The following is a 20,662-nucleotide window of genomic DNA, read 5'->3' on the forward strand; positions in this document are numbered from 1 at the left end:
CTGCAGCTGTACATCCTGTACTTTCCATTGTGGTTGTGCATCCTAAGGTGAACCTATCAGAAGGTTTTCTTGGCAAGATATCTTCAGAGGGGGTTTGCCATGGCCTTCCTTTCAGGCTGAGAAAGCAGGCTTACCAAATAACAACAACACATCCCAATGTATGGCTCGTGACACCCAGTAAGTGATGGCCAACAGAACGAACATAGTGGAGGCAGAGTCAGCAAGGTATAATGGTTTGAGCGTTGGGAGGCCAGGGTTCGAATCCCCCTTTGGAGATATAGACTCCCCCCCCTCTCAGGTCGAATGGGAACCCACTGCTCTTTTTGCCATTGGGTCCTCCTCTCCTGTAGGATATCCTATGTGACCAGTTGGCCAGCTTGCATTAAACCTAGTTTATCAACCCAGGATTGTTAGGCCTACCTTCCAACCCAGCTTGCCTCTTTGGACATCCGTGAAGTCCTTTCACACGACACAATTGCAGTACCATGATTCTCCATTAACCACCATGGCTGCCTCCTGTGGAATTCTGGGGTTTGTAGTCTGCAGAGCTCTCTGGCTGAGAATTCTAAACATCCCTCCTTCAACTCCAAATCCCAGCATTCCACAGGGCAGGACCATGGCATCAATGAACTACCGAGGTGCCCAGCTTTATCATTAATGCAAAGGGAGGACGATAGGTCTAGAAACAGAGGATCAAAGCCTCCCCGCTTATCCTCTCTCTTGCAATATCAAAGAGGAAGGTCAAACAGGAGTCATTCTCTGCGTTGGCTTCCTTTCCAGAGAGTCTGTATTTAGCATCATTATGTTAATGCCATTAACAGAAAAGTCATTATGTTAATGAGGGAGGTTTTGCTGGTGGATTTTTTAAAGGGAGGGGGGAATACACATATATATGTGTGTAGAAAGAGCTGTCAAAAAGAGTCATTTGCAAATGTATTTGCATGTAGAGAAAGGCAGAGGGGATCATTGAAGCTGGCCTGAAATTCGTGTCCTTGAAGAAAGACCCAGTCAAATTTCCCTTTTGCTTTTAGCAGAGAGATTTGTTTCTTTTAGCCCTAAAAGATTAATAGAATAGCAAAATCTTAGAGGTGGATGGGACCACAAAGTCCACCTAGTCCATACCCAGGGACACACAACAACAGCACTCATGCCCGTCTCTTTATAGGTCTTGGTGGTGTCTTCCTACATGGCAGAAGGGGGTTGGATTGGATGGCCTTTGGGGTCTCTTCCAACTTTATCATTCTCTGATTTTGAACCTCCAAAGATGGAGAATGTTCCCCCTTCTTGGGCATCCGTAGGTCCTCCAGTGCAATTTCACGGTCACCGTCTGGAAGATCTTGACCACAGAATTGTCCTGGATGACCTAGAGATTCATAGAGAGTTTGGTTTCTTGGTAAGATTTATTGCCAAGAGGTTTGCCATTGCCTTTCTTGTGGGTATGGCTTGGGCAAGGTCACCCATTGCTGTGGGGATTTGAACGTTTCGAACAAATCTTGCCAAGGAAACACCAGGAGACGTTCACCTTAGGGTTGTCGTAGCTCAGTAACAACTTGAAGGCACAACAACTGGAGTTGGCACATTTCTACCTGCTCCATCTCTACCCAAAATCCCTTCTGACTCCAACGGTGACCCACAACTCCAAAGCTCTGTCCATAAGCATATCCTTGGCTACTTTTCCAGGAGGCACATTGGAGCCGAAGGACCTTGTTGGTCTTTCCTTACGTTCCTCTCTGCCATCATACTTAGCAACGCAGGATCCACGTCCCAAAGCCGTAAACCTCCGAATAACACATTGGAGAGCTTTGCATCTCTCTTATGGATTGCACAGAGACATCGGCGTGGGAAAAAGGATATTAGCTGAGGTGGACCTTTCGTCTGATCTAAGGCGACTCCTCTTAAGATAATCCAGATCAAGAAATGCAGGCCGTCGCCGTGCAGTAGTGGAATTTCGCTGAAAATAAAATCAACTCCAAACCTGAAAGGGAGCTATTAATAAAAATCGCCCCGCAGAGATGAAATCCAGCAAACAAGATTATCTGTAATGCGCTTATCTATCAGAAGGAGGTGGGGAAATAAAACAAAATAAGAATAAAACTAATAATACTAATACTAATAATAACAATAAGGAGCAATATGATGAGAAATAACTTTAGAAGATCATTAAGAGTTTGGGAAATAAATGGAAGGGACGGAAGGTCCATGTTTTGGGGGACCGGCGAAGACGATAGGGCTCTTTGCGTTGCCAGAGAAGAATTTGAAACTGAAATGCATCATTGATCTGACCGTCCAAAAATAAAAACCTGGTGGACTTATCTTCATTAAAATTTAACGAAAGAGATTTTTTTTTCCAAAAAGGGAAAGAAAATGAAAACAGGGGTTATCGGCGCAGGAGATCAAAGCAGAGATACTTAAGGGTTGGCTTGCAGCCCACAGGGCTGAGAAATCCCTTCCAGGATGGTCAGACTGAAGAGCATTTTAAAAGCTTCTCCTAGGCTTGGGGTGAGCAGTGTGCCGTCCCTCCAGATGTTGCTGGGCTTCAATAATTCAAAGTGATGATCTACAATCCTGTACCGCTCATGCTATTTGATGGACCAAACTCTCCCCTGTGATCCAGTCTGGGATAGTGGTTTTGAGCACTGGACTATGACTCTGGAGACCACGGTTTGATTCCCAGCTCAGCCATATAAACCCAGTGGGTGACCTTAGGGCAAGTCCGACTCTTTCAGCCTCAGGAGAAGACAATGGCAAACCTCCTTGGAGCAAATCTAGCAAAGGAAAGCCCATTACAGTATACGGTCGCCTTAGAGTCACTATAAATCAGAAGTGACTTGAAGGCACGCAACAACAGCAACAACAACTCTCCCATAGAAATCTGCCCATATTTTGAGATCGCTTTTTGGAGAGGACCTTCTCTCTGTCCCGCCTTTAGGGTTCATCTGGTGGAAACATGGGAACTTGCCACTTCTGTAGCCCAGGTTGCATTTCCTCAAATTCAGATATTAGTCTGTTCTTCATTTTTGGATGAATTTTTAGACAAAAAATAAGCGGAAAAATTCAACCCCCGAAACACCTATTTTCAAACAAGGGCTTGCATCCACACTACATTAAATATTGCAGTTTGACCCCACTTCAACTGCCATGGCTCCATGCTCTGGAGTTCTGGGACTTGGAGCTAAGTGAGATATTTCACCCTCTCTGTCAGAGAGCTGCAAGAAACTACAAATCCCAGGATCCCAAAGTATTGAGCCGTGGCAGTTAAAGCAGTTCTCCTCTCAAAGTGATGCAAGTCCGACAGAGGAAAAAACACCAACATTCCCCCCCCCCCAAATCCTTCCCCAACTCTGTTGTGATGGTTCTAGTAGATGTGCCTCTGCTGCTGTCCCCTTTCCATTGCCTTGTGTGGCAAAGAGGCGCCACAGATCTCAAGAATTGCTGGCAAGAAGTACTCTGCAGCTGGGGGAAGATGCGCCGAGGCATCTCCGGCGGCCAGTACCCCTACGGACAAAGCGTTGGCTTCATCCTGTTTCTCTTGGCATCCGATCAAGCACAGCTGCTTTCTCATAGGAATTTTCCATGATCCGGCAGCAAATGCTCCTAGGATAATCCCACTAATTTAGAACTGACACACACTGGCCACCCTCGGCCCAGTTGCCAAGACAATGGCAAGTCAACACAAGCGGAGGCACGCATTCGGAAAGCCTCCCCGTAAAAGCCTTAATATCCTAGAATCACTAAGTCGGAAGGGACCCCAAGGACAGTCGGTCCTCCGCATCCACGGAGTCTGTCTCCACACATCCATGGCTAGAAAATACACACACAAACTCACAATTGTATCCTTGCATAAAAGGGAAAAAATACATTGGATACAGAGTGGGTCCCTGGTATTTGCTGGAGTTTGGCTCCATAGACACCAAAATGATAAAACATACCAAAATCCATGGATGCTCATGCCCCATCGACTTCAATGGACATTATATATAAATCTTGATCTTGCCATTATATAAAATGGCAAGATCAAGGTTTGCTTTTCAGGATTTATAATTGGGTTGATTCTCCTTTCTCTAAAACGCTTGGGGCTCAAAATGGTTTGGATTTCCAATTGATTTTTTTGTTGGGTTTTGGACGGTCTGCATTTCCATATACTTCCCCGAAGAGATAAACTGGGGCCTCATTCCCACTACCTTTTAAACTGGATCACAAATCAGTTTGAGCCAGTTCACATGAACCTGGTTCCCACTTAAACCGAATCGCTGAAGCAATTCGGGGAGGGGAGACATACACTAGACCCATTTTACTCACGTCTTTTTGATGCTGATGTTTTCCGTGTCTTTTTGGATAAACCGATTCCGCGCAAGTGTGAACCAGATGCGGATCGGAATCGGTTTCAATTTGCCCTTCAGCCGGCTGGAGTGGGTCCATTTTGAATCGATTCATGCATGAATGTGAACCACAAGTGGATTATTTTAGAGGAAAGAAATGTGATCGGGGCAAATGTAGTGGAAACCATGCTCCACTGTTGAATCAATCCATCAATTCGAATCACACACCAATTTATCTGAAAGTGGGAACGAGGCCTAAATCAGAAATCCAAACCACTTCTGGTCCCAAGCATTGTGAAGAGGGCAGAATCAACCTGTGCATGTGTATATGCGCTAGTGCTTATACATCTTTATAAAAAAGAAATAAAACTACTGAACATCGTTTTGGGAAGCGTCTCCTTCACATGTTGGAGCTACTTCTCCACAAACTGCAGAACCACATCGCAAAACCTGAAGGAGCGGGAAAACCAATGGTTTCCTGTTTTCAATATTCGTCGAAGAAGTGCAAACTAGGTCGCTATACACCAAAACATGGACCAAACAAAATTCCCCTCCCCTGCCATCCCTATGGAATAGATATTTTCGAGCACAGCGGCTATCTTTAGCACTACTTCCTTTTCAGAGAACTCAACAGTTTCCTGAAGGTCTTCCAGGCATTTGAGCATTTTTTTTCAATTATATCATTTATTTATTTATTTAAAAGAAGTCCACTCAAGAGAGAAAAATAGTCAACCTGAGCATGGAATGTGGCTGATGTTATTGTGCGCCTTCAAGTCATTTCTGACCCATGGCAACCCTCCACTTCCCATCTTATTATGAAGCTGAAGGGTAGGCAATTCAGGGCATCTAAAAGGAAGCTATTCTTCACAAAGGGCATAGTTAAACTGTGGGACTCACTGCCACAAGATGTAGCAATGGCTGGACACTTGGTTAGTGTCAAAGCGGCAATGGGGAAAAACATAATCGTCAGAATGGCCGTCTACCACTTTCTGTCTATCCAAGAAAGCCAACATGATCCAAGAGAATCTTAAGCTGCATCAACACAAATATACTGATCAAGGGAAGTAATAGTGCCACTCTATTCTGCCTTGGTCAGACCTCACCTGGAATACTGTGTCCAGTTCTTGGCACCACAATTCAAGAAGGATGTTGACAAGTTGAAGCATGTCCAGAGGAGGTTGACCAAAATGGTGAGGGGTCTGGAAACCAGCAAGCCCTATGAGGAGCGGTTTAGGGAGCTGTGTATTTTTGCATTTGCTTAGTGAGCAAATGAGTGAGTCACATATTCTCAGCCTCAGAATCATAGAATTGTAGAGTTGGAAGAGACCCTAAGGGCCATCCAGTCCAACCCCATTCTGCCATGCAGGAAATCCCAATCAAAGCATCCCCGGCAGATGGCCATCCAGCCTCTGCTTTAAAAACAACAACCTGGAAGCCATTCTAAAGAGTTTGGGAGGAACTCGCACTCAGAAGAGGCAAAATCTTATCCTTCCCTATCAGTGGGTCATTTGAACATTTCATTACACATTTTGCACATGTCTCTAAACAACTGTCTTTTGCACCAAACGTGCCATTTCATGCATAAGACCACTGTGCAAAATCAATACGCTTGTACAGATAGTGGCGTTTTGCACAAAGTACAGTTTCCCGCCCCAAACGACGAGCTTCCCCCCCACATTTTAAAGGGGAGAAAAATTCCAAAATGCAAAACACACAAACGCCGCAGCGCTCGATCATTCTGTCAGGAGGTTGTCTCAAAATGTCGAGATGCCTTTTCTTAGCAAGGATGAGAAAATCCAAACATTTCCATCCCTAATACAAAGTTTTTGCAGCGGAAAAACCAGCGTGTTTCATCAGTGACATGAGCAAACCGAAAGCACAAGGTTTGCAAATCGGGTGGGAAGCTGATACAGAGAGAGAGAGTATGTGTGTGTGTGAGTTCATTTCAGGGCAAGGTAGACCCATCACCCTTCGAATGTTTGCAAAGTCCTTAACATTCACCCTCGGGGATTAGTTTTATCATCTGCGCCAACCTTCCCTCCTTCCAGCATCACCTGCCCTCCTTGCAAAAGGCACCCAGGGCTAGAAGAGGATGCCAACCGGCCACATTTCCAAGTAAGGCACTCCCCGCTGACCCCCAAAGAAGTCATTAAGAATCTTTAATGTCCAATTAAAAGGGTCGTTAGGATGATTACATGCACTTTGAGAGGCTCTAAAACCCAAATTAGGAAATGGTTGCACAATGACAGTGCAAACTAAGGCAACGGTGCGGAGGGAGGAGAGGCAGAAGAGACGCCACAAAGCTTCCAATGTTTCGTGGATGAAAACTGGGACCCGTGTGGCCCAGCAACATCAGACTGTGGTTGTGATGGCAACAATTATTAGCGTGGAAAGACACACAAGAGGGAGGCAGCAGTTTACTTTTGCCTGCACCTCTTAGGAAAGGCAAAATTTGGTCCCTTCTTCTGTCATTCCTCCTTGGATACTGAATACCAGCTCCTCTCTAATATGGCTTCCAGATTGGTTTTCCAGGGATGAGAGTGTGTGACATGCCTAAACAGTGAGTTTCCATGACTGAGCAGGGAATCAAACCCTAGTCTCCAGCATCATAGACCAGGGATGGCGAACCTATGGCACGCGTGCCAGAGGTGGCTCTCAGAGCCCTCTCTGTGGGCACACATGCTATCACCCTAGCACAGAGTTTGCCAGAGTTTTTTACTAGAAAGCCAGAGGGACGTGGCACTTTGCAATAAATAAGTGCGGTCTGGGTTGCAGTTTGGGCACTCGATCTGTAAAAGGTTCACCATCACTGTCATAGACCAACACTTGAACCACTACATTACACTGGCTCTCAGGCAGTACTTCCATAAAATGATGGAATGATTCTTCCGACGCTATAGTTTTGTGTGTGAAAGATATACAGTTGTCTATCTGTATTCAAGGATTCTTTATCCATGGATTCAAGCATCCATGGCTTGAAAATATTTTTTTAAATGGTTGTTGTTGTGTGCCTTCAAGCCATTTCTCACTTATGGTGCCCCTAAGGCAAACCTGCCATGTTTTTTTTTTCTTGGCAAGCTTTGTTCAGGTTTGCCTCTGAGACTAAGAGAATGTGACTCACCCAGGGTCACTCAGTGGGTTTCCACGGCCGAGCAGGGATTTGAACCCTGGTCTCCAGGCGCTGTTGTCCAGCGCTCAAAAGCACTGCGCCACGCTGGCTCTGTTCCGAACATGTTATAATTTAAAAAAATTATAAATGCCAAAAATCAAAGCTTGACTCAGCCATTTTAATAGGCCACTGTATTCAATGGGACCTGAACACCAATGGAATTTGGTATCCACAGAAGGTCCTGGAACCACATTCCAGTAGATACCAAGGAAACACTATTCACAGAAAGGAAGAATGATGACTAATTCTGACTAAAGTAGACCCACTGAATCACTTGGAATTACCTACTGGTTGACATCTTGGCAGTGGGCCTACTCTAGTTGGGACTCCCCAACAGGAGCAAACCATTCGCCGGATAAATAAGTGAACGGCGCTCTCCCCTCGGCACAATGCTTCTTCTTCTAAAAAGGACTAAGATGGCTTTAAGTTTCTTAATGCTGTTGGGATGTGTTGTTAATTGTGTGCGCCAATCCATGCGCACATGCACCCGTGGAGCGACCATGCTGATAAAATGGCACCGCAGCCAGCAGTTCTGTTCCTTTGCCAGAAGTCTCTCTCTGGCCTTGCTAGTTCTTCAGCATTTCCCCCAAATCTCAAGAATGTTGTGAAGAAGGTGGGCGGTGAGTTCAGGATGTCACTGCAGGATCTCTCCAAGGTACCAAACTTCACTGGGAGGTTGTGGCTCAGCACCTCGGAGACCTCCTTTAAGGTTCGAGAATAAAAGGTGGAATAAAACTTGGGGGCAGATTCACCTAGGCAGACAAAAAACCCGCCGGGCTGTCTGGAAAAACCGGCTTCCGCCCGATCCGATTCATCACGTTGTCTAATAGAAAAGTAATTGCAGGCTGGCACTAAAACACACATCGTTTGTCAGATTACAAATGCCTGGAATTTGCAAGGAGCTGCGGCGGTATCAGCATCTCTCATCTCCCACCTCCGCCGTCGGCATGGAAAATGACGAGAAGGGAATTTTAAGAGGTTGCATGCTCCCAGCAAGCACTGGAGGATGCGGATGGTGGTTTTCCACACCAGAACAGTTCCGTTCCGGGGTTTAAGTCTAAACTTCAAATACATAACCCCAAGGGCCAAGTTCTATCTCCAAAATTGCATTTGGTAGCATGGAGGAAGAGAGCAAGGAAAGGTGCCATGTGCATATTTGGAAACCTTGAAGCCCTATGAGGAGTGGCTTAGAGAGCTGGGTACGTTTCGCCTGGAGAAGAGAAAAGGGGTGATATGATAGCCCTGTTTAAATATTTGAAGGGACGTCACATTGCAAATGGAGCAAGCAAAATGGTGATCTGGAAACCACCAGTCCCTATGAGGATTGGCTTAGGACATTGGGTATCTTTCGACCTGGAGAAGAGAAGGTTAAGAGGTGATATGATAGCCCTGTTTAAATATTCAAAGGGATGTCACACTGAGGATGGAGCAAGCTTTTCTTCTGCTGCTCCAGAGAATAGGACTCGGAGTAATGGATTCAAACTACAGGAAAAGAGACTGCAACTAAACATTAGGAAGAACTTCCTGATAGTAAGAGATGTTCAACAGTGTCGGAGAGTGTTGGATTCTTCTTCTTTGGAGGCTTTTAAACAGAAGTTGGATGACCAATTGGCCATCTATCAGGGGTGTTTTGACAGTGCACTCCTTCACATGCCTAGAACCACATTGGTGTATGAGTGTTGGACTCTGGACTCTGGAAGACCAGGGTTCGAATCCCCACTCCATCATGGAAACCCACTAAGACAAACCAGGGGCAGCAAAAAGGATATCGAAGTGCTCTGATTGTGCGGTGTGGAACAGACTCACACGTTTTGTCGCACCAGAACTCTCAAAGAACCTGATATGCTCCTCTGCAGACATCCTCTGTAGAGAACTAACTGAAAAACAAATCCTTGACTTAAATCCTAGCTAAGGCCCAGTTCAGGAAGACCCATTGAATCCGTTGGTTTTATCGACATGTTGACTCGCCATTCAATACTTGGATCTTCTTTACTTAGAACCATAGAATTCTAGAGTTGGATGGACAAGGTAAACCCATGGCATTTACAGGTGGTTTTGGTTCAAATTTGGTTCAAAGACCGGAGGAAGAGAGATTGTGGAAAAGACCCCAGGGGGACTTTGCAAGCCAAAAAGTGGCATTCAAAAGCTGCGTGCATCCATTCAACCTCTCTCTCCCCATCCATGCTCAAGGCAAATGCTTTACTGGCATGGAATGAGATGGCTCTTGGCCCAAGACCGATGGAAAGCCGACCCTACTCTTAGGAAGGAAGCTGGAGAGAATAAAATATTGAAACAATCCCAAAAGTAAATCAGGGTCTTGCGTTCCCTCTTTAGAACAACAATTACCCATTCCGTCTTCAAAGCGCTCAGCAAACTTAGTTAATAAAGGTGTTGGCCACCGGCACCGCAGGTAGTAACCAACCCTGGCAGCCAAAAGGGTAGATTAAAGAGATCAATTGCCGCCTCTTGCTTGTTCTCTGCCGAAGGGGTGTGCAAAGAGAAAAGAGAGTCATAATTAGGGCTGAAAAAGCATTAATTGACACAATTAACTGATTAAGATATAAGCAGGGAAATTTTATTTGTAACGCAAGTCTGCCTCCTCCACTTTCTTTTCCCGAAAAGGATGCACTCCAACTCAAAACTAGCAGGGTTGCAAACAAATCCCACAAACCAGATCTTGGATGCTAAGCAGGGTCAGGCTGTCGTGGTTTGAGCGTTGGACTACAACTCTGAAGACCAGGGTTCGAATCCTGGTTCAGCCATGGAAACCCACTGGTTTCTCAGCCTCAGAGGACGGCGAGGGCAAACCCCCTCCGAACAACAGCTCTTGCCAAGCAAACCGCAGGAAAAACTCCAGTCCATAGGATGGAGCTGGTGCAGTTCAAGTTGGGCCAACCTACTATACTCTCATCCCTCCATATTTGCGGCTTTGATTTTTGCAGCTTTGATTATTCGCTAATTTGATTAATATGTTCTCTCTAGAAATATCTAGGTCCTCCAGTGCAACTCTGTGGTCAACTTTTACTAAAGGTTGCACTGAAAGACCTAGAGATTCCTAGAGAGAACCCTCTACTAGGCCTTTGTGGCTCCTCCATTGCAGTTCTATGGTCAGTGTCTGGCGGACGTTGGCCACAGAGTTGCCCTGGAGGACCTAGAGACTCCTAGAGAGGATACTCTACTAGGCCTTTGTGGCTCCTCCATTGCAGTTCTATGGTCAGTGTCTGTTGGACGTTGACCACAGAGTTGCACTGGAGGACCTAGAGATTCCTAGAGAGGTGTCCTCTCAGGTAAAAACATGGTGTTTTTGTTATTTGTGGTTTCTCCATATTCACAAAGGTCTTGTGCCCTTAACCCTAGCAAATATGGAGGGAGAAGTGTCAGTGTGCAATTCAGACACACTCTCTGAACCACTTTTGGGAACCACTGTTCTGCAATGCCAGGTCCCACCATGCATCCATTTATCCCCAAAGACCATTCGCCCATTTTAACAAAAGCAACTGTTATTTATTTATGTTTCCATGCGCGCTCATCAGCCATTCTGCAATGCTCCCACCGCTACTGTTGCCAACACACTCACCAATTTACAGCACAAAGGCCTAATATTTGCTGGGGAAATCCTGGCGGAGCGCTAAACCACCTGGATTAGTTTGTTCAAATGGCTAGAAATCCCCGTCCACCAGAAAGGACTAAATATTACAAGTGTGATGGAATGAATCCCCCTCACCTAATCTCTAAATCAATTTGAACTGACAGCATTAGCAAGGCAGGCGCAGCTGATGGGAAGGAACACAGTGGATTGCAGCCCAACGGATTCGCACTAGCTACCGACACGTCCATCCAGGCCGGCACACAAGCCACACCAAGTGGAAGATCTTCAGGTATTTAGGTGCATTGACAAAACGGGTGGAATATATCTATGTTGGGTTGCAGTAGTAAACAATTCAATAAACCTTGACCTAGGAAAGATCCTGGTGCAGCTGGGTGCGCTTATTTGCAATGTGGAGCCCAGAATTGTATTGGCTATTTTGGCTGCTGTATCACACTCTTGACTCATGCTTAGCTTGTGGCCTACTAAGATCCCAAGATCCTTTTTAGATCTCCTGCTTTCAATCCAGGTGTCCCCCAGCACATATTGCATAGAATCATAGAATTGGAAGAGACCACCTCAAGGGCCACCCAGACCAATGTAAGCAGTATCTTAAACTTATCCCCGTTGAAATTCATTGTGTTAGTTGTTCATTCAAAGGCTGGATCTTGGAATCCCCAAAGGGATGTGACACCTCTTTGAGTAACCCTAGAAGCAATTAGCAGAGAGGACTTGTAGCACCTTTGAGACCAACGGAAAGAAAGAAGTTGGCAGCATGAGCTTTCGTAGGCTTAAGTCTACTTCTGCAGATGCCTTTGGTGAAGTGGAAAGCAATTGTGTAACATGGTGGAGGATCGTCTCCCATCACAGTTTCCCACCCCTGCTCCAAGGGCAGCCCCACACAGACCCCACTGCAGTCGTCTAGCCCAATCATTCCCAAGCTTGTGTCCTCCAAGTGTTTGGGACTTCAGCTCCCAGAAGCCCCAGCCAGCTTGGGCAACTGTCAAGAATTCTGGGAGCTAAAGTCCAAAACAACTGGAGGACAAAAGTTTGGGGAACACTGGTCTAGCCTTACCAATTCTCACATCCTTGTGGCGAGGCTGTTCCTTATCCCTTGGCTCGGCTTGGCCAGAGGTTCTGAGAACGGAAATCAAAAACATCTGGAGGACCAACTATCCATCACTGTTTCTTGCATCAGGAGATCTGTCTTTCAAAATAACTGAATGCTCCCACAATCCTTAAGGGACCAAAAGGATCAGCCAGACTTCTCTACTCCTTCCACTGCAGGGCTTAGACCAATGGTTCCCAAACTCTGGTCCTCCAGATATTTTGGGCCTCAGCTCCCAAAATTCCGGACTCCTGGCCAAACTGGAAAGGGCTTTCGGGAGATGAAGTCCAAAACACCTAGAAGATCAAAGTTTGGCACTTACTTAGACAGAACAAGCCTGAGTTATACCTCTAAGTACTTGCTGTGCAATGTGTAAGACGCGGTGCTTAAAACTCTCCTTAAATTCATTTCCTTGGACTTTGGGGGGAGGAAGGGAACCATTCACACACATTTTGAGTCAAAGCTTACTTCCTTCAACACAACTAGGGGCTAGTCTACACTAAGTGTACTACGCGAATTGGTGTGCATTTATGCACATTTGCATCCATGGCCTTCACTTCCCTGTGCAAATTTGCCTCAATTCACCCTCCTTTCGCCGAAAATGTGCAGCCATCCGAATGCTTGCAATGCAGGCAAGTGCCATGCATGCAACAATGCACTTTCCTGCAGATTTCAACCAATGCGCTGGTAAAAACCACAAAGCTTTTTCCCTGCAGTGTTCAAGGAGTTTTTTTGGGGGGCCTTGCAACCCCCCCCCCCCGAACTTTTGCGAATTGCATCTGGCTGGATCACATACTATTTGACTTGAACGAGGAGTATTTTAAACATGCAGGCTTTTCCATTCCTAGCCTCATTACAGCCCATATATAAAGACAGTCTCGAGCCTTCTTCACCGAACATGGATCTTGCACATATTTTCAACCCTAGCACATCATCCGTTGTTTTCATACCAAAGCCCTTTGCCAAGACGGCACTTCTCTCCTCCACCCCAAGAAAGAAAGAAAATTCCCCGCTCAACAGATAAAGCAGATTTTTAACGCTTTGTGAAGCAGATGCAAAATCCCACACGAAACGCGGAGGGAACAGATTTGAGATTGAGCGCAAAAGCAAACACAGAGCATGGCTGGATTCCACAACACCAAGGCTGCGACACGACAAAAAGGGAAAGAGGAGGGTTAGGGGTCTGGAAAACGGTTGTAACATGTCTCCCCTTAAACATTTTGACTGTTTCGATCGCATTTGTCAAGCAAAAAAGTGTCGGTGGGGGAGAGAAAGGCAGAAGGGAAGGCACACAGTTCACACACCAGGAGAGATTGTCATGACATCACCGTTCCGGTTTCATGTTCGAACAACTCCCTCTCCATCTTTTTAGCATGGGGAGGATTCCATTGCCACGGTTTAAGCATGCATTCAGGGAAGGTTTGGGATCTCAAATGGCATTTATGGATCACAGAGACACAAAGTATTGCCAAGGCTCCTGCAGCCATAGGTTTACATGTCACACCTCTCACAGAGCTGACATCACCCATGCACAAGTGCGCTAGAGCAGGGAGAGAAAAATTCCTCACACGTCGGACAAAAGCCAGAAGCCCTCTCCTCCGCGGGGCCACTTTCGAACGCTGGTACCACTGGACTTGATCCAAACCGAGTCAGGCTCGGAAGGAATGATCCAGGACAGGCAACCATCCCCAATCCATCCATGGCATCATGATCTGAACATGACATTACGCCCAGATGTATGCACGCGGAAGTCCATTATTCCCAAAGTCTTGCAAAAACGGGCCACGCTTCTGATGCCTAAACAATCCTGTGCCACAACTTCTTCTCCACCAAAGCAACGGATTGGTATTCTTTCAACCAAAGCTGGTTTGAGCTGAACTGAAGCAATGCAAGGTGAGGAAGAGAGAGGGAAATAAAGGTTTCAAGGGATCAGGGGTTACCAAAACATAAAGTGATGGACAGGAATTTGTATGCAGCAAACCCACTGCACCCATAAACCAAGCACAACCTTTCCACTTGGAAACCCCCCCCTCCCACATGCGTTCAGAGCATAAACAAGGAAGGCATAACCCACACAAGGCAAGCAAAAGTTGGCATCCTCTAGGCCAGATCCAGGCTGTCATCCTACTCAGAAGACACCAATAGGGCTACAGGGTCCCACTTTCTTGGTTCAAGTCTGGATTAACCCTGTGACTGCAAACCTTGCATGGTTTACTGGGAGTAAGCCCCCTGGGGCACAGCGGCCTCGATCCTATGGGTTAGTTCCAATTTGAGGAGACCCACTGAATCAATCACTGAATGGAGAGTCAATATTTAGCCCACCCCATCGATTGACACAAGTCCACTTGAGTTGGGACCACTCACCCGAGTGGAACCAAGAGGTTCAGTACCAATACACTTTGGTTTATTTAACTGGGCTTCATGGGTCTACTCTAACTGGGACTCCCCATAGGATGGAGGCCTGTGTGGTTTACCTCTGAGAAAGCATCCGTGGGGGGCATGAAAGTGCCATCATTCACAGGTTGTAAGGTTGCAGCCCTAGAACCACATGGGATAGGGAACTACAACAATTCCCAGGTTGCGAGGCTGCAGTCTAGAACCACATGGGACAGGAAAGTACAACATTTCCCAGACTGTAAGGCTGCAATCCACTATGTGTGTGCATCAAAGTACCATTAATGCTTACTAGAAAACAAAACGCCTTGCAAAGTAGTGGGGCTACTTGTGAGTAAGCAAGAAGGCGGCTGTCCAGGGAGAGCTCGGTGTGCACCTTTGTGTGGATCTGGATACATAACAAACACATCCATGCAGGCTTCCCAAAATGCAAACCAGTGGGGCTACTCGAGTGTAGGTAAGCAAGAGGCTGGCCCAGGAGAGTTCTCTATGTCTGTACCATGCACGCCTCTTACAAAGCCAGTCCCCTTGCAACACTGTGGGGCTCCTCGTGAGCAAGCAAGCAAGCAAGCAAACAGGAGGGGTGCCTGGGTATGTGTGTATGCCCCTCTCTGCTCAACCCCATGCGCTTGCTTCATAGCAAGTAAATCTCCCCTCGGCCACTCCAAGGGGGTCTACACGCGAGTCAGCCTGTGGATCGCCCTAATAGAAAGAAGAGGCAGCCAGACAATACTAAACTGGGGGGCAAGGGGGGGGGTACTAGATCTCCCTCCAAACCCCCGATCAGAGGAACCAAGGAAGGGACCCGATCCATCCTAGTAAGGGGCCCGATCCCTCCTGGGAAAGGGCCCGATCCGTCCTATTGAAGGGCCTGATCCTTCCTGGCCAGGGGCCCGATCCCTCCTGTCGAAGGGCCCGATCCGTCCTACTAAGGGGCCCGATCCCTCCTGGCAAAGAGCCCCCTCCCTCTCTCAGGTTGCAGTGTCTGTTGTATCTTACCTTGGAGAGTAGGCTGGCTGGCATCCCCCGAAGAGGCAGAGGCGGCCATCTCCTGGGCGCTGGGGCTGCCGTTGGTGCTGCTGGGGCTGCTGCCGCTCCCTCCGGCTCCGGCTCCGGCTCCGGCTGCTGCAGCTCCGGCTGAAGGGGCGCCGAGCTCGGCCAGGCGGCGGCTGGTGGCGCTGAGCTCGGCCCGCAGGGCGCCCACCTCTTGCCCGGCCGCCTGCAGGGCCCCGTCGATCCGCAAGGCCAGCTGCTGGTTGCCCTCCATCATGCGCTGGATGTTGGCCTGCAAGGAGGGCGACAAGCGAGGAGGACAGGGCTCAGCCGGGGCCCCAGCACCGCCGCCGCCGCCGCCCCCGGGGCCGCCTGAGGCCGGGGCCCCCCCATGGCTTGGAGCGAGGAAGGGCAGGACGCTCAGAACCCCCCGCAGCCCCGCATTGCAAGGCTCTGCAAGCAATGCAGCCCCGGAAAGGAGCCCGGGCTCTTTAAATGGAGCCAACCACTTGCGAGGGAGGGACGGGGGGAGCAGAGCGAGAGGCGCAATCCCCCTCCCAGGTTTGGCTCTCCCTCTCCCTCTGCAGCGCAAGAGCGGCGCAGCATCTGCTGCCCCCTAGAGGCCTCTCCCAGATTGCAGCTCCTGGGGAGGCTTTGGGTTGGGATTTGGAGCCCGCTTTGGCAGCAGCCCATTGGGGCTCACAGCGGTTTACAAAGGCAGCCTTAGTAGGGCCCCAACACACATCCAGTTGGACTCCAAAGACATAGCCGTGTTAGTCTGTAGGATCAGTACGCAGAGAGATCTTGCAGCCCCTTTGAGGCTCACTGAAAGAAAGAAATGGGCAGCAGGCGCTTTCCAAGGCTTAAACCCACTTCCTCCGATGCATCAGATGCTTCCAAATGCATCTGAGGAAGTAGACTTAAGTCTACAAAAGCAACTTCTTCCTTCCAGTGAGTCTCAGAGGGGCCACAAGCTGCCTTTGCAGACTGATGTCCCCAGACTTTGGAAACTGGAACGTCTTCCTTTTTTGTGACTTGGAGGTTGTGGGGTTCCCCCCCAAAAAGAAACCTTTTTCAAGCTCTGAAGCAGAAGTATACTGGTGAAACTGGGAAGGAGCCCATGGGAAATATATTTGACCCAGTGATGCTTGTTTAACTGGGACCACAAAGAGATTTACACTCCTTTTGTCGCCTTTCTGGAAAAGCCCAACACAACCTAAGTGCAGCAACACATTTACCTTCTGTGAACACCATCGAGATAGTAACAAATCATCCTCACTGGCATCAGCTTCAAAGCACTTGCTACTGCTATTGCTAAATGTATGTTTTATGTGTGTATTCTAGCTAGCAACATTGTTGACGCAAAGGGATATTGTGGCACTTTGCAAAGACTGACTGAGAGCAAGAAAGGAGTTGGTGCCATCAGCTTGCATAGACTTCAGCCTAATTTGGCTGCGTCCACACTGCAGAAATAATCCAGTTTGGCACCCATGGCTTAAGGCTATGTGATTCTGGGGGCTGTGGTTTTGTGAGCCATTCAGCCTTCCTTGTCAGAGAGCTCTGGTGCCACGACAAACTGCAAATCCCAGGAATCCATAGCATGGAGCCATGGCGGTCAAAGTGGCATCAAACCCTGGTCTCCATAGTCCTGGTCCAATGCACAAACCATGCTGGCCCTCTAGAAATATAGTTAATATTATCAGGCTGGCAATCCATGCCTTTCACTCCCCACTTTAGCCATATTATTCAATATTCAACCCACAAGATTATTCTTTAAGCAATTCAAAGTACAGTGGGCCCTTGGCATCCGCTGGGGTTCGGTTCCTGGATCCCCAAAATCCATGGATGCTCTCAAGTCCCATTCAAAAGAATGGTGCAGCAAAATGGTGCCTCTTATATAAAACGGCAAAATCAAGGTTTGGTTTTTGGAATGTATATCTTAATCATGTGGATGCTTGAAGCCATGGATAAAGATTCAGTGGATAAGGAGAACCAAGTGTACCCTTATTGATCAGGATTTTAATCCAGATTCCCCACAAAAACCAATGGTAGCAATGGGCCCATGACCCTTGATGGCAAATCCAGTTCCCCATGGATGGTTCAAGGGGGAGTCCCTAGTTCTTGTTGTTGTTGTTGTGTCTTCAAGTCATTCCCAACCTATGGTGACCCTAAGGCAAACCATGGTTAGAACCAGGGTAGGTTCTATCATGGGGGTTTCTTGGCAAGATGTGTTCGGAGGAGTCATGACCGGCATCCATAGTTTTTTGTGGGTTTTTTGGACTATGAGGCCATGGTCTAGAAGAGCGCCATTTTAAAAAATGCTCCTCAGGACTAAAAAGGGACTTAAAAAGTGCGCCAACGAAGGGGGTGGCCATTTAAAACCATGTTTTCCCCTCAGGAGAACAAAGGCAATCTGCTAAGTTCACTAATTGAGGCAAGCGGCCATTTTGTTTTTTAAATTTCCTCAGGAGAGGAAGAGGCCTTGCCAAATGCGAAGGCAAGGCAAGCTGCCGTTGAGACAACTTTACCTCAGAATTTAAAGCTCATGTTAAAGTATGCAATTCCCTAAGAAATCGCAGCGCTCCTTTTCTCCATATATATATATATATATATATATATATATATATATATATATATATATGAACAATGATGTTAAAAAAATCGCCACCAAAAATGTTAAAGCCTGACAGGAAAATGAATCTCTGAAGAGTTCATAGATGCTGCCACCGTCGTGACAGATAAAAGGAACAGAGAATTAAGGCGGGAAACCAGCCAATTTGCGCAAATAAAGCGATACCGGAAATGCATTGTCGTCAAAATAATCCCAAAAGTAAAAAGATGTGCATTAGTGCTTCTTTGGCGCCGCTTTAATGGTGGGTTTTGTGCGACGTCAAATCGTTACCCATAATTACTCAATAGGGCAAAACGCCAAAACGCTTCTACTATCTCCAAGAAGGTTCCGGAGCTTTCTGCGCAGGCGCAGAATAACCCATTTGTGTGCATTTGCAGAGACCATGAAGAAGAAATGTAGATATTCCAAAATCTGAAAAACAATGAAATCCAAAACATTTCTGGTCCCAAGCATTAGGGATAAGGGAGACTCAACCCATAGAAAATTACTTTGAGGCTATGTGTATAAGGTGCATACAAAACATAAATGAACTTCATGCTCAGGCATGGGTCCCATCACCCAGATATTGCATCATTATGTGCAAATATTCCAAAATCTGCAAAACTCTGAAACCCAAAACACTTTCTGGTCCCAAGCATTTGGGATAAAGGAGACACAACCTTTACTTGTATGGAGTTTATCACACTGGCTGATTTCGGCATTAAAGTGCATTTAAAGCATCCTGCAAATAAAGTGAAAACTGGCGAGTAATTGCGCAAATGATCATTACACGCAATTGCGCACATAAAGCGATATCGGAAATGCACTGTCGCTGAAATCTTTAAAGTAAAAAGATGTGCGTTAATGCTTCCTTGTGACCACTTTAATGGCGGTTTCGTGTGAAGTCGTTACATGTAACGACGCGATTTTTCCAGGATATTCACGGGATAAATTCCCGATCTCCTTTGTGTGATAAACTCCTAAGTCTAAATGTTTATCTAAGGTTTTGAAGTTAGTGCAATACTAGGAATTGGGGGCCTGGAGGGGAGTTTCATTATGGGGAGGCTAGAATTTTTATTTTGGGGGGCATTGACCCCATTTCACTCAGCTGCATCCCACTTTCTTGGAGATATCCTTGCAGAAATTCAGACATTTTCAGGGTGTTTTCTAAATGCACCGGACGCATTGACAGACATGTTAAACGACTAAAAACAGAAATGCATGGCGTAGCCTGACATCTCCAAGGTTCCCTTCCATGGCTTTGTTCCAGGCCACCTCCGGAGTAGAGAACAGCTGGCCTGGCTCTAAATGGATTTTGATCCCCTCCAGAAGTTGTCGATTTCTCCATATGCCACTCCACTTTGGCACAGCGGATCAGAAACCATGGAACAGGAGGATGCCAAGACTTAAAACAGAGGGTCCCGCGTAACCTGGAGGGATGTGCGCGAGGCTGGAGTCAGCTGGCTTTCTGCACTTAAATCCTCTCCTTGCAGAGGCCATCTGCGCGCATGGTTTTGCAGCAGAATTGGGAAATGTAACTTTGGGGAAACTCTGCCTCCCAGAATCCCCCCCAGTCCAGCCAGCATTCTGGAGTTGCGGTCTTGAAAAGTAACTTTTCCCAACTCTGTATTGCAGCAGAGGGTAAAAAACAAGCCTTGGGCAGCTACGCAAGGCTGTATAATTGTTAGGTTTGGGGTGCCTTCCAGTCTCCTCTGAACCTGTTGCGATGCCTTGCATTTCAAAGGCTTTTCTTAGGCAAAAATAACTGGAATCTGTTGTGATTTAGCAATGAATTATGGATTTGGCCTTTAAAAGCCAGTCGCTGGAGCCAACCCCCAGAAAGGGCAAATCCACAGTCCACTGAATTGCCATGATTCATTAAACAAATGTAGAGGGCACTAGTGTGGTTTGAGCGTTGGACTATGACTCTGGAGACCAGGGTTCGAATCCTGGCTCAGCCATATAAACCCACAAGTCACACTCTCTCAGCCTCAGAGGATGGCAATGGCAAACCCCCTCTGAAGAAACATGCCAAGAAAGCCCCATGATAGGGTTGGCATAAGTTGGAAACAACTTGAAGGCACCCAAGAGATTAAGCAAATGTAGAGTATAAGGACGCACAAACTGAGTGCCACTTGATTCGATAATTGTGTGTGTGTGTGTGTGTGTGTAGTTGTACATTTCAGTAACAGTTATATGCATGACGCATTGCTCTTCTGAGAGGTACAAGGGATTTCTAACCACAGTTCTAGAATGGAGACCAAAGTACCATGCGCTACGGATGTGAACCTTTGTCAACTTGCATCCTTGTAGGAAGAAATGAAGAATTTAACTCATGTTTGCTCCCCACAATGAGAAAGTCCTCAAAAACTGCAGCATTCAATGGTTAATTGCAGGCCAGCACTTTTTATATGCAAAAGCCTCCATCCTCTGAACACAAAATGGCACGCTCTGTGCAGAAATGTTGTTCTCTGCATTGGAA

The 20,662-nt window shown here is 46.9% G+C and overlaps 1 protein-coding gene across 1 annotated transcript in view; it reads right to left on the reverse strand.

The window, feature by feature from the left end:
• Nucleotides 1–20,662, reverse strand: part of KAZN (kazrin, periplakin interacting protein) — a 172,858-nt gene that overhangs the window by 90,955 nt on the left and 61,241 nt on the right. Inside the window, exon 3 of the mRNA XM_042479508.1 lies at nt 15,576–15,861. Within this exon, the coding sequence (XP_042335442.1) occupies nt 15,576–15,861 (286 nt within the window). The remainder of the gene's footprint in view (nt 1–15,575; nt 15,862–20,662) is intronic.

Source organism: Sceloporus undulatus, chromosome 7 (assembly GCF_019175285.1).
Source record: "Sceloporus undulatus isolate JIND9_A2432 ecotype Alabama chromosome 7, SceUnd_v1.1, whole genome shotgun sequence".
NCBI lineage: Eukaryota > Metazoa > Chordata > Lepidosauria > Squamata > Phrynosomatidae > Sceloporus > Sceloporus undulatus.